The 13265-nt window shown below is 44.4% G+C and overlaps 2 protein-coding genes across 5 annotated transcripts in view; one reads left to right on the forward strand and one right to left on the reverse strand.

Annotated features, from left to right (window-relative positions):
- LOC102069235 (uncharacterized) lies at positions 1-8454 on the forward strand. The gene is given in 4 exon segments (XM_074536164.1): positions 1-137; positions 517-1900; positions 3162-4376; positions 4851-8454. Coding segments are annotated over 3 exon segments (2769 nt in total). The 5' UTR covers positions 1-137; positions 517-530; the 3' UTR covers positions 5035-8454.
- The window catches only part of GABPA (GA binding protein transcription factor subunit alpha), a 25771-nt gene continuing 20882 nt past the window's right edge, over positions 8377-13265 (reverse strand). For 3 of the 4 annotated variants that reach the window (XM_074536154.1, XM_005487165.4, XM_014267129.3), the window contains exon 10: positions 8377-10349. In XM_074536154.1, coding sequence (XP_074392255.1) covers positions 10121-10349 — 229 coding nt within the window. In that variant the 3' untranslated portion in view covers positions 8377-10120. The remainder of the gene's footprint in view (positions 10350-13265) is intronic. The other variant, XM_074536155.1, reaches the window with a different exon arrangement.

Below are 13265 nucleotides of genomic sequence, written 5' to 3' on the forward strand. Positions count from 1 at the left end.
AAGAGGAGGAGGTGTGGTTGGGTAGGAGGAGGAGCGGGAGGAAGAGGAAAAGGAGGAACAAAGGCGGATCAAGGCTGACTTGAGGGAACCACGCTTGCGAGCCCTGCCTGTGGGATCATCGCCCCCACGTCGCGCAGGTGAGTGGGAGGGAGCTCGGCTCAGATATCCCGGGGGGCTCTGGGTTGGTTTTTTTTGGGGGGGTGGGGGAAAGATGTTTGGAGAATGAAGTCCAGAGTTGAGCGGAAAAGGCCCCTTGGGGGGACATCGGGGGGTGCCGGGGAGCGCCGCCATTGGCGGGAGCCTCCAGAGCCTGGAGAGGGGCAGGGGGGACTCCTTGGAGCCCCTGCAGCCCAAAGCAGAGAATGAGGGGAGGAGGAGCCCAGAAAGCCCCGGCATCCCGAAATGGGGAGAGCGAAGAGGGGGAGCGCGTCCCCGGGGACGCCCTGGGGGGATCTCCTTGCCCTTGCCTGTGGCACGGAGGCAAATCCCATCCTGTCCTTGTCCTTCCTCCCCCAGGGCAGGAGCTGAGCATGGAGAGCAGGGAGGACAAATGCCCGCAGCAGAACATGGTGGAAGAGGCCGTTTCGAGCGGCTCCACGGCGCAGGAAGCCAACGGGGAGGAAAAGCCCCGGAGATCCCACACGAGGAGGGGCTGCAAACGCAGATCGCGGGGATCTGAGGGAGAAAGAGCCAGCCCGGGCCGGGAAGGCGGCCAGAGATCGAGCCAGAGCTCGGAGCTGGTGCTCCATGAGCAGCTCCATGATAGGGAGAAGCCCCACACATGCGTGGAGTGTGGGAAGAGCTTCAGGTGGAACTCCAAGCTCATCGAGCATAAGATGATCCACACTGAAGAACGGCCCTACGAGTGTGGGGAGTGTGGGAAGAGCTTCAGCTTCAGTTCCAGCCTGATCAAGCACCGGAAAATCCACACTGGGGAAAGGCCCCATGAGTGTGGGGAGTGTGGGAAGACCTTCAGGACGAGCACCCACCTGATCAGCCACCGGATGACCCACACTGGTGAGAGACCCTACAAGTGTGGAGAGTGTGGACAGAGCTTCAGCCGCAAGTCCAACCTGATGCGGCACCAGGTGATCCACACGGGGGAGAAGCCCTACCAGTGTGGGGAGTGTGGGAAGAGCTTCAGGTGGAGCTCTGACCTAGTCAAGCACCAGGTGATCCACACTGGGGAGAGGCCCCACGAGTGTGGGGAATGTGGGAAGAGCTTCAGCTGCAGCTCCCACCTGACCAGCCACCAGAGGACCCACACTGGGGAAAGGCCCTATGAGTGTGGGGAATGTAGGAAGAGATTCAGCTGCAACTCCAGCCTGGTAAAGCACCAGAGGACCCACACTGGGGAACAGCCCTATGACTGTGGGGAGTGTGGGAAGAGCTTCAGCCAGAGCTCTGACCTGATCAAGCACCAGAGGATCCACACTGGGGAACGGCCCTACAAATGTGGGGAATGTGGGAAGAGCTTCAGGTCGAGCTCTGACTTGATCAAGCATCAGAGAATCCACACTGGGGAACGGCCCTATGAGTGTGAGGAGTGTGGGAAGAGCTTCAGGGACCATGACACCTTGATCAGACACCGAAAGATCCACACTAAGGAGAGGCCTTACAAGTGTTTTGAGTGTGGGAATAGCTTTCGGTTCAACTCTCATCTCGTCCTGCACAATCTGAGTCACACAGAGGAGAAGCCCTTCTTCTGCCCCGACTGTGGGAAGGGATTCAAGTACAACTCCCAACTCATCGTCCACCAGCGAATCCACACTGGAGAGAGGCCCTACAAGTGTGGGGAATGTGGGAAGAGGTTCTCACAGAGCTCTCACTTGACCCGACACCAATGCAGCCACCGGTAAGGGAAGCCCTGCAAGTGCCCCGAGTGCGGGAAGAGCTTCGTGCGCTGCTCCAGCTCCATCCCCCACTGGAGGAACCACATTCCCTGTGATCCATGTTGGAAACACACCTGGCTGCTTCTCCTTTTGGTTTGGCCCTAATTTTTTTATTTTCTCCCTCTCTCTGCACTCCAAAAGCCTAGATGGATGGATCTGTCACCTCAAAACCACTCAAACACCAGTGAAAACAGCTCTGTCTTAAAGGAAAAGAGTTCAGCTCCACATCAAAGTGGCTTTTTCCCCACTCAAAAAAACTCTAGCTTGTGACAAACTCACTCGATTCCACAGCCAATGGAGTGAGATGGGGTTGGGAGGAGATTGGGAGAAGTGGGATCCCAATTTCGACCCGTGGGATGGGGATTGTGTGGGGCTGGGTGTGTGAGATGTATTTGATAGCAAATAAAACTCTCAGACTTAGTGATTTCTTTCCTGTTCATGTTCAGTCTGTTGCTGTTCTGTTTGCAGAGTGCCGCCTCCCAGTGTCCCCTCACGGTTCCGCCCTTTCCCTGCCCCCTTCCCCTCGCCGTTCCATCCGGTTAGGGGGGAAGAGCAGGGGGAGAAGGAAGAGGAGGGATGAAGGCGGAGAGAGAGCAGCGATAGAGGGAGGAGGAGGCGGAGAAGGGATGAAAGGGGAGGGATGGAAGAGGAGAAGGAGGTGGAGATAACACAGAGGAGCGGAAAGGGCGATGGAAGGGGAGGAGCGGGAGGAAGAGGAAAAGGAGGAACAAAGGCGGATCAAGGCTGAGCTCAAGCGGCGGCGCGGTCGAAGCCCCCATCTGTGGGATCATCCTCATCGCTCCCCCCATCGCGCAGGTGAGTGGGGAGGGGGAGCGATGATCCCACAGATCGGCTTAAATATCCCGGGGGGTCCCTGGGTTGGTTTTTTTTTGGGGGATGTTTGGAGAATGAAGAAGTCCGAGGCTGAGCGGAAAAGACCCTTTGGGGGGACATCGGGGGGTGCCGGTGCCGTCCTGCCGGGGACTCCCTGAGGCGATCTCCTTGCCCTTGCCTGTGGCACGGAGGCAAATCCCATCCTGTCCTTGTCTTTCCTCCCCCAGAGCAGGAGCTGAACATGGAGAGCAGGGAGGACAAATGCCCGCGGCAGGACCAGGTGGAAGAGGCCGTTTTGAGCGGCTCCACGGCGCAGGAAGCCAACGGGGAGGAAAAGCCCCGGAGATCCCACACGAGGAGGGGCTGCAAACGCAGATCGCGAAGATCTGAGGGAGAAAGAGCCAGCCCGGGCCGGGAAGGCGGCCAGAGATCGAGCCAGAGCTCGGAGCTGGTGCTCCATGAGCAGCTCCATGATAGGGAGAAGCCCCACACATGCGTGGAGTGTGGGAAGAGCTTCAGGTGGAACTGCGACCTGATCAAGCACCAGAGGACCCACACTGGGGAACGGCCCTACGTGTGTTGGCAGTGTGGGAAAAGCTTCGGCCGGAACTGCCACCTGATCCAGCATCAGGTGATCCACACGGGAGAGAAGCCCTATGAGTGTGGGGAATGTGGGAGGAGCTTCATGTGGAGCTCCGACCTGATCAAGCATCAGATGATCCACACTGGGGAGAAGCCCTACCAGTGTGGGGAGTGTGGGAAGAGCTTCAGGTTGAGCACCCATCTGATCAGGCACCAGGTGACCCACACTGGGGAGAAGCCCTATGAGTGTGGGGAATGTGGGAAGCGCTTTGGACAAAGAGAGAGCCTGATCCTGCACCAGAGGACCCACACTGGGGAGAAGCCCTACGAGTGTGGGCAGTGTGGGAAGAGCTTCACCCAGCGCTCCAGCCTGGTCCAGCACCAACTGACCCACACTGGGGAACGGCCACATGAGTGTGGGCAGTGTGGGAAGAGGTTTCCGACCACCTCCAGTCTCGTCTTGCACCAGCGGATTCACACAGACGAGAAGCCCTTCCTCTGCCCCGACTGCGGGAAGGGATTCAGGCAGAACTCCAACCTCATCCAACACCGGCGCATCCACACTGGAGAGAGGCCCTACGAGTGTGGGGAATGTGGGAAGAGATTCAGACTGAACTCCCACCTGATCAGCCACCAGGTGACCCACACTGGGGAGAGGCCCTTCCAGTGTGTTGAGTGTGGGAAGAGCTTCAGCTGGAGCTCTGACTTGATCAAGCACCGGAGGACCCACGATGCTGACAGGCCCTATGACTGTGGGGAGTGCGGCAAGAGCTTCAGCCACCATTGCAATCTGATCAGGCACCAGAGGAGCCACACTGGGGAGAAGCCCTACGAATGTTCTGAGTGTGGGAAGGCCTTTACGAGCAGCTCCAAACTCCTCCGACACTACTGGGTTCACACAGAGGAGAGGCCCTTCCAATGCCCTGAGTGTGGGAAGGAATTCAAGCAGAACTCCCAACTCATCACCCATCGGCGCATCCACACAGGGGAGAGGCCCTATGAGTGTTTCCAGTGTGGAAAGAGGTTCTCCAGCAGCTCTAACTTGGGCAAACACCAACGAAGGCACCGGTAAGGGAAGCCCTGTGAGTGCCCTGAGTGCGGGAAGAGCTTCATGTGCTGCTCCAGCTCCATCCCCCACTGCAGGAGGCACTTTGGTCACAGCCCTGGTCACTCACATGCACTGTGGTCCATGTTGGGAACACATCTGGTTGCTTCTTCTTTTAGTTTCACCTTAATTTCTTTTCGTTCTCCATCTCTTTGCACTCCAAAACCCAATATGGATACATCTGTCACCTCAAAACCACTCAAATCCCAGTAAAAACAGCTCAATCCCACCTCAAAAAAACTCAATGTCATACCAAACTAATTCGATTCCACAGCCACCAGAGTAAGATGGGGTTGGGGGGAGACTGGGAGAAGTTTGGAGCAGTGGGATGGGGATTGTGTGTATCTGGGTGTGTGGAATGTGTTTGATAGCAAATAAAACTCAGACCTATGCTTTCTCTCCTGTTCATGTTCTGTCTGTTTCTGTTCTGTTTGCAGAGTGCCGCCTCCCAGTGTCCCCTCACAGTGTCCGGCCTTTCATGCCACCAGCACCCTGCCCACACCTGTTCTGCCCCCTCCCAGTGGGGCTCAGCCTTCAGCTCTGCTGGGTGTGCCAATTCATCTCCCTCCTGCAACCCCAGGACATGCTGTCTCTGTTCAGGAGCATCACTGGAGTTTATAGAGTGCCTGTGACCTCTGATGTGCTTGAATCTATTGTCAGAGTGACATCAGCTGGGAAATGCTCATAGTGGAGCAGGACTTCTTTTAAGAAGTTACTTTCCACCCTACAGCACATAGAAAATCACCTCAGTTCTTCTGAAATCAAAAAATCCTAAAAAAATTCTAATTTTCCATAATCTGAAAGCGAGCAATGACATCCCTCTTCAAGAGCATTACCAAGATTAGTATCCAATGGAGTTGTATTTTAATTATTTCTTGTCACTGTAAATTCTTCACAGATGAAAGGAGAAAGAGTGAGGCACAGCAGCGCAGCTGAGGGATGGAGCTCAGCACAGTGGAGTTTCCTCTTTTAGTCACACAGGAATGAAGCTTCAGCATCAGCTCCTATGGGGGCTGGAGGGGACAGTGGTCATACTGAAGGGCTGGCTGCTGAGAATGTTTCTTTCCTGGTCCTTCTGGTGATAGTAATTGTATTTTAATTTACTATTAGGACTACAGGCTCCTCATTAAAAGGCAGAGCAGTTGCAACACAACACTACACCAATATGTTTATAATAATTGTTGTCACAGGCTGCCCACATGCATTACTATGCAAGAACCTAATGGATTTCATATGATCAAGGCATAAAGGACAATTGTATTTCTTTCTGAAAGCTATCCAGAATTGCTGCAGATGAGTGGGAAAGATATCAGGATTTCTTCTTTGACAAGAAAGAATGCATATTGTATTTCTGAATGTGTGATAGGTGTGGGTGGAGAAATCCTTCTCAAAGAGGAAGATGGGTAAAGAAATTCTCAGAGACTCAGATCAGCATTGAAAAAAGGTTTCTTTTCCTTGGAGCATGAGACTATTCAATATTTTTAGCCAAAAATCTCTATGGGTACAGCTGAGGTCATCTTTTGGGAAAAAGGCTGTATGAGATCTTGGCAATATCTATGTTTGCTTCTCTTACACCTATTATTGGTTTGCTGAACCACTACCAGCAGAGTTTCAATTAGACCCCTGCAATATCAGACTATTTGTTTTTCCCTCTTCAGAATTTTTTAACCTTCATTTCAAGTTATGAATGGGTAAGATGTCAATACTCTAAAATTGCAAGATGGTAAAATTTCAGTTTGGTGTGTGATTAGATTCTGTGGGCTCCAATCATGAAATAATGAAGCAAAATGTAATGGAGCAATAATGTATCTAATGCACAGGGTTCCATCTTACAACCCTCAAAACCAGTCAATCATTAATTCCCGTCCTTTAATTAATTTCTTGTTTAGCATCATTCATATTAAGAATTACTTTTCCAAAGGAAAAAAATTAAACATTTTCAACCCAAATATATTTTAACACCCTTAACAGCCCAATATTAAACTGACAACCTTTAAGAATATGTATGACCTTGAAGAACAAGACACCCTAGTCCAGTCAGTAAAAATATTCCCCACAAACCTGTGTTAATGGACCACATAACAGTTTCTTGATCAGGCAGCAGAGTCCCACCTCAGCTTATCTTGATTAAGAAAGACATTGCAAGCAGTTAGTTGTAATTCCCTACGTTGTTTCAGTAACAATTTCTGTATGGTAGGAATCCCAAAAGAAACTCACACTGGATAACTATACTAGTAGCTATAAACCCAAATAATAGGTCCTCCATTCCTCCATTATATGATACCAGAGCACTTGTAAGTGAACTTTAAAATCCTAAATGAATTTTGGTTGAAAAAGACTTCTAAGGTCATCAGGTCCAACAAGTTACTGAAATGTCTGAAAACCAGTATTTGCCGTCAATTACGTGTTGTTCCTGCTAAGCTAAACATAAAGATGTTAAAATCAAGTGATGTGGTAGGTATAAAGATGACAAATTATTTCAGTTTTGAATTTGGCAGTCCAGATGGAGGAGTTCCGAAGTATAATGAGAATATTATTACATTGTGTCTCAGTAGAAATAAAGAGCAGCACAATCACAATTTTGTCTTGTTTTTAACATGGACAGTACTAGCAGTTTTGTTAGCAGAGCCACATGAAGTTAATGGGGCCATCTGAAGGAATGAAAAACTCCAAAATTTACAGGTCAGCGTGAACCTTTCTGATTTAAACACTGATAAAAGCATAAATGGAATAATTTCACAGGGATCCATTCTGTCCTACTACTGAGTTTTCATCATTTGTTTAATCTAAGCATCATTTTGAGATTTACAATTAAGATGTTAAAGAAAGCTGCTACAGAAATAAAGGACACTGAGTTATAGTTTAAAAGTAGAAACACATAGCCAAATATTGAGTCCAAGAAGATAGATCTTCAGAATATAAGCTGAGTTTGCCTTCTTTCTACACTGAGCTTCTGACTTTAAGAGAAAAGAGAATAAAGGGCAAGTATGCATCTCAGAACTGCTTATCCCTGAAAGATATTACAAATGTCTGAAAAATTAAGAAGGCAAATTAGCTGTATAACATTTTTATTTTACTATATTGACATTTTATCCACAAATACTTTATCAGAGTAAAAATAGAAAATAATTGTTTCATGGAAAATTACAAAAAAAAAGGCAAAACAAAGAAATTTGTAATAATTAGCAGAGTATAAGTGTCTTTATTTAAAGAGTAAAAAGTATGCAAAACCCCTTCTGTTTTACAAAAATTGGGAATATTCTATGTTTTCCTTCTGGCAGTAACAGAAAATCCTTTGACAATATATTCTACATCTTTTGTTTTACTGAAGACATCAAGTTAGTCACAGGTTCCTCCCTCAACTACAGACAGCGTGATAATAATTTGATACCACTTGAAAGGTTCTTTCTTTACTAATTAGAACATGGTGGAGAAGCAGATGGAGCCACAACAAAGAACCCCAAGGACCATTACTCCTACTGAAAGGCTGCAAAGCAACAACAGGATGTAACCACAAACAAAGGATGGCAGCAGAGGTTTCCCCCATCGGACTTACCATGGAACAGGAAGAGGCAGGGGAATGAAGTATTGACAGTGCTTTTCAATTTTGCTGTGTGCTTACCCACAGTCCAGTTTGATATAGAAAACTGGTAAATACCAAGCTTCTTTTCATTTTATCCTGTATTTGAACTAAAAATGCCTCTCAAGAACTCTGCTGTCTAGAACCAGTGACTTGTACTGACTTGTGTTTAGTCACGGAATGTTGTTACAAGCAGAGCTGCTGCCCTCAAGCATCCACTTCACATAATTCTTGGTTAAGCAGACCTGCACCTCCTGCACAAGATGCCTCCAACACCAATCAGTGACACCAACTCCAACAGCAAGAAAAGGGGTGATGTTGACCTTTCATGACAGATACATTTACATTTTTTGCTCAGGGCTTACAATGTTTTTTACAAGCAAAATGACATCAGCATGCTCAGCAGATGGAGTGCTGTAAGAACTCAAGGATGAGAACAACAGTAAAAGTTACCGAAAGAATCCAGCAATAAACCTTTGATTTTATAATCATGTCAATGATGAAAAAACACAAGTTAGAACTATATGCAAACCTTCTAGTCAAGCAAAAACTATCTGCAGATGAGCATCCACCTACAAAAAAACCTTGCCCTCAACACATCTTGAGGACACACACAAGTCTTTGTATTCTCTGCCTTCTGCCTGAAAGTGTAACCATTCCTGCTCAGCTCAAGAGCAGCAGCCCAGTGCTCTCACTGCTCAGCACAAACACACTTTGTTCAGATTTGTGGGGTTTTGTTCAGAATCTCACTGTTCAAGGACTTCAGATTTAGGGTTTAAGAGTAGCTCAATCCATAGCAGAATTAAAGGTCTTCCCTTGTAATTGTTAAGTGTTACAAGAAAGGGTTTAATTTCTAAAAAGTTGGTGAACATCAATGCTGACATAGTAACTGTGCTGTTTATTAGCAGAAGAGCCAAAAGCAACCCCCAAATCACACCGTTCTCAGACATCAAAAGAAACAGTCTAACCAGTATGGAAACTCAAAAGCTGAAGCCTACTTTTATTCTGCATGTGTAAGTTTGCAAGAAGCACTGAGTAGCTCAGAATTCAGGATACATCCCAACTATTGCTGACTCATCATCCAGACTTCAAATTGCACCCAGCTCTGGAGCATGCATTTGGCTTAAGAAGCTTCAAAATATCACTTGGAAGTTCAACGAGAACTTAATTTTAAATAAAAAGTACCTCTTTGTAGTTAATATATGTTAGACTGTACAATGATTGGGAAATTAAACCACAGTTCTCTGTAAAACTATTTTCAATTTGCTTTCTGTTCCTAGCCAGGGACTACTGACTGTGATTCACTTAAGTCTTTGGATACTAAAGGTTGACTACCATGCAGGTATAAGCACCTTGCAGAACACAGCATTAATATTCCCCACCAAAACAATCTACTCTTTGGGTGAGGGCTGTTTTTTCAAGTTTTTGAATTACCTGATGGGGAATGGCATGAGGGGAAGAAGTCCACCTTTGCTTTCTGCCAAATGGCTAATGTCAAGTACGTATTTCAAAACAGGTATTTGCCCTCCTGTATGTATATTATGTGCATACTACAATGAAATACTCATAATTGGCTTTTCACCTAAGCCATATCTAAACCTGGATCTTCTTCAGCACTGATCTCCAGTTAAGTCTTAAGTGTCCTTTGCTTTTAAATACAGAAGCTATTTTGAGAACCTGATGCTTTGTAACATTTAACATGTCTTTCAGCTCCACTTGATTAACAGAATAATGAGTATATGGTAAACTTGGAAAGCATCAAATGCCATTTGGTAGTTCAGCAGAGAACAAAAGACTGGAAAAGGCTGCATTCACACAACTGATCAGCCTGGGGACTACAGGGACTTAATTTTTGTTAAAAGTGTTGCAGAAATTACTTTGCACAGCTGTGGTCACAGGCTCCACCTCTCACTAGCTGCAGAAGTTGGGGTGATCCCTTAAATTACATTAAAATATATGCTGTTAAAAGATCCAAATTTATGCATGTCTGAGTTCTTTATAGAAATTCATGCTCTATATTGTACAATCAAGAAACAAAAGACGTTTCCAATTCTGATCAAGGTAAGAGCACCAAGTGCTCTGGTTATAGAGGAAAGGCCTCAGGCTCCCACTTACAGGTCCCAGTGCTTAATTATCTTTCTCTGCTTGCAGGGATGCTGTGGCCAGGGCCACTGCTGTCACTGGCTGTGCAATGCCATGGAGCTGCATCTTGGCCAGTTTCTTCTGCTCGCACTCCGTGACCAAGCGGTTCAGCTCTGCCGCGCTGTACCCAATCAGAGTCTTCAGGTCACACACAAATTTGTACACAAACCTCTTGCCCTGCACCTTGCAGATCATGTCTCCATCGTAGTAATACCTGCAAAACAGAAAACAGAATTTTAGCAATTATCTGCAATTTTCATATGCATCCATTACTTACTTAAGGTCACCAGAGGCTAAAATATTATTCTTTTTCTCACTGAGATTCTCACAATTTCATATTCCAAGATATCGCTTAGGCATTTTCTTATATGAGAAAAAGGAAGTGTTGAAAATTGTCTCCGTACCGTGGTATATTAAAGAGAAATAAAGCACAGTAATTATTTTACAGCCTACTGGAAGCACCAGTTGAGGACTAAGTCTTGGAGCACTTTAAAAACAGCTTGGCAGGGAAGATGCCTTATAGGTAGTGTTTTGCCTTAATAATGAAATATTCTCTTTCCCCTTATTATGGTCCTTTGCTTTGCTTTTCTGAAGAAAAAAATTAATGCTGGAAACAGGTTGAAAATTACTAAGCAGTTTCTATGATATGAAAGCAGTTATTCTCCCCATACTGTCTTCAAAAATGGAAATAAAACTATAAAGGCATGGGTTGGATTTGTAGGGTTTCATTGGTTTAGTTTGTTTAGTTTGTTTTTTGTTGGGTTGGGGTTATTTTGTTAGAATTCATATGCTGTCAAAACTACATCTTTGCCTTTATTTACAACTAAAAAGTGAGTTCTCTCTAAGTTTAAATATCTTTTATATAGCATGACAAAAGAATTATCAGACTGGGCAAAAATATAGTGAGATAACAAGGTCTACATGACCTCCCCACCCCTTTGACAGTTTAGGTCACATCAATAAAACAGAAGTTAGAATTTTGCAGTTTTGTTGCTGTTCTACTCTCATTACAAGCTTTAAAAGAATGTGTATAACATTCCTCATTTAGGAAACTTAATGAGGATGGGCTGTAACTTGGATTTGATGAGCTCGAAAGCTTATGATAAATTTGGAAAATAATATAAACTCAACCCTTTCTACCCCTCAGCCCTAGTTTCTATATGCCTGCTTTTCCTACAGCTGGGCAGAAGAGCCAGTGAATTTCTCAATAAGAAATAACATAATTTCCTGTATTAATCAATGATTGACACAGTGATTTCAGTACATTGGTAAACAAAACATATAATCATTTATTAAACTTCAGCTTGACAACAGTGTTTATCACAGGAGTGGCAAGAGTTATTAAATATCCCTTCAGACATTAAGCTGTTAGAAAACACGTCAGTATTGATGCAGCTGCCAAAATGACACCACTTTGATGAATTCTGTGATTCTGTGACTAAAATATAAATGTGAAACTTTTCTAATAGCGATTTATGCAAACTGGTGTCTAATATCTTACTGATAAGAGCATTATTCCAAAGTTCTTCAGCTGCCTTTGGCATCCTCTGTGGAGCTTGCTGATGAAGCCCAAAAACATCAGCGTGGTTTACATAATTTTTGTGTATCAGAAGGTTTTCACATATGCCTTTAGTAGTGACTCACAGATACACAGGTTGGAAACATGGGAATGGTATTGGACCAATACAGGCTGGGGAAGAGCTGCACTGGAAAGGTCCAGAAACCTCCTCCAGCCCTCCAACCCAAGAGAGTCTGTGATTCTATTAAAAAAATAACATTTTCAATAATATATAAATAATGCAAGAACAGCCATACAAGACCAGACCAAAGATCCATCTAAAACATGAACAGACTCCAAGAGACTGAAACAAGGAACAAGACTCCAAGAGACCTAAGGAAAAGCATGAGACTAAGTAAGCATCTACCAATGCTCCTGCTGTTTTAGTGACCTGAGGCTCAGGAACTTTCATAAATTGCATCTTTCAATACCTAACATTGTTCAAAATATTTGTTTTTCATTATTTTTTCCACTTGTTTGTCAGACATAAAATAATTCTGGCATCCTCAGCACTGTGCCTAAAGAAGTTCTAAGACAAACAAAAGGGTATAGTTTAGCTATGTATCTCATACCTGTCAAATGCCAATTAAACACTCCCTAAAAGGGTAAAGAAAGCCAGAATATGATACTTTGCCATCATTTCTTACAGAGCTATTTTCAAATAGAAGTTGATATTTTCATATTATGCTAGAGGAGTTTACTTCAAAAAAAAAACCAATCAAGCAAACAGCACATATCCAGAACTGAAACTGCTAGTAAGTAAAACACAGACCCTCAATCAAAATGCCACTTCACTCATACAAAAAGAATTCCTAAACCTACTTGAATAATTTGCAGGATTAGGCAAAAACATCTTTCTTGAAAACAAATCAAAATATATTTAACAATATCAGAATAAGAAAGCAGAAGTTCACTCTCAACAATTTCAAAGAATGTGGATGAATTTTCAAATGATTCCAGAGACTAAAACAATCAGGGAAAAGTAGTTTAAAATTCAGGTACTTGCACTCTTCCCCCTCTTCAAGTACCTCCCCCACAGTGAATCAGTAATACAAGTCCCTTTTATCAATGTCAAAGAAAAAATCTCTATGAAATGAAGATACTGAAACACTTCAATTTCTTCAGATCACTGTGATGTTGGAATTGCAACTCTTGGAACAGAGCTGTCAACTCTATTTTTCAATTTAAGATCCACACAATAAGAACAATGACATGAAACAATGAATATTTGAAGTTAGAAAAGGTTCTTACATATAGAGAATCACTAACAATTACAGAGAAGTATCTGCTTTATTCCATAACAAGAGCAAGAAGAACACGGACAATAGAACATAAAAATAAGTTAATAGTTCAAATATTTCTGTATCTTTCATCAGTAATCAATATTGTTTGGCATGCTACTAAAAGCATAAATATTGAAGATAAATAAAAAACAGGTATATTTCTGGAAATGAGCAGCCCAAATTATGATCTTGAAAAAAGAAAATCTATTTTCAAGAAGTTATTCTACTAGCTTCTTTAAAAATGAAAAAAAAAAAAAAAAACCAAAACAAAGGCAAAAAGCCCAGCAAA

The sequence above is a fragment of the Zonotrichia albicollis genome, chromosome 2, assembly GCF_047830755.1.
Source record: "Zonotrichia albicollis isolate bZonAlb1 chromosome 2, bZonAlb1.hap1, whole genome shotgun sequence".
Taxonomy (NCBI): Eukaryota; Metazoa; Chordata; class Aves; order Passeriformes; family Passerellidae; genus Zonotrichia; species Zonotrichia albicollis.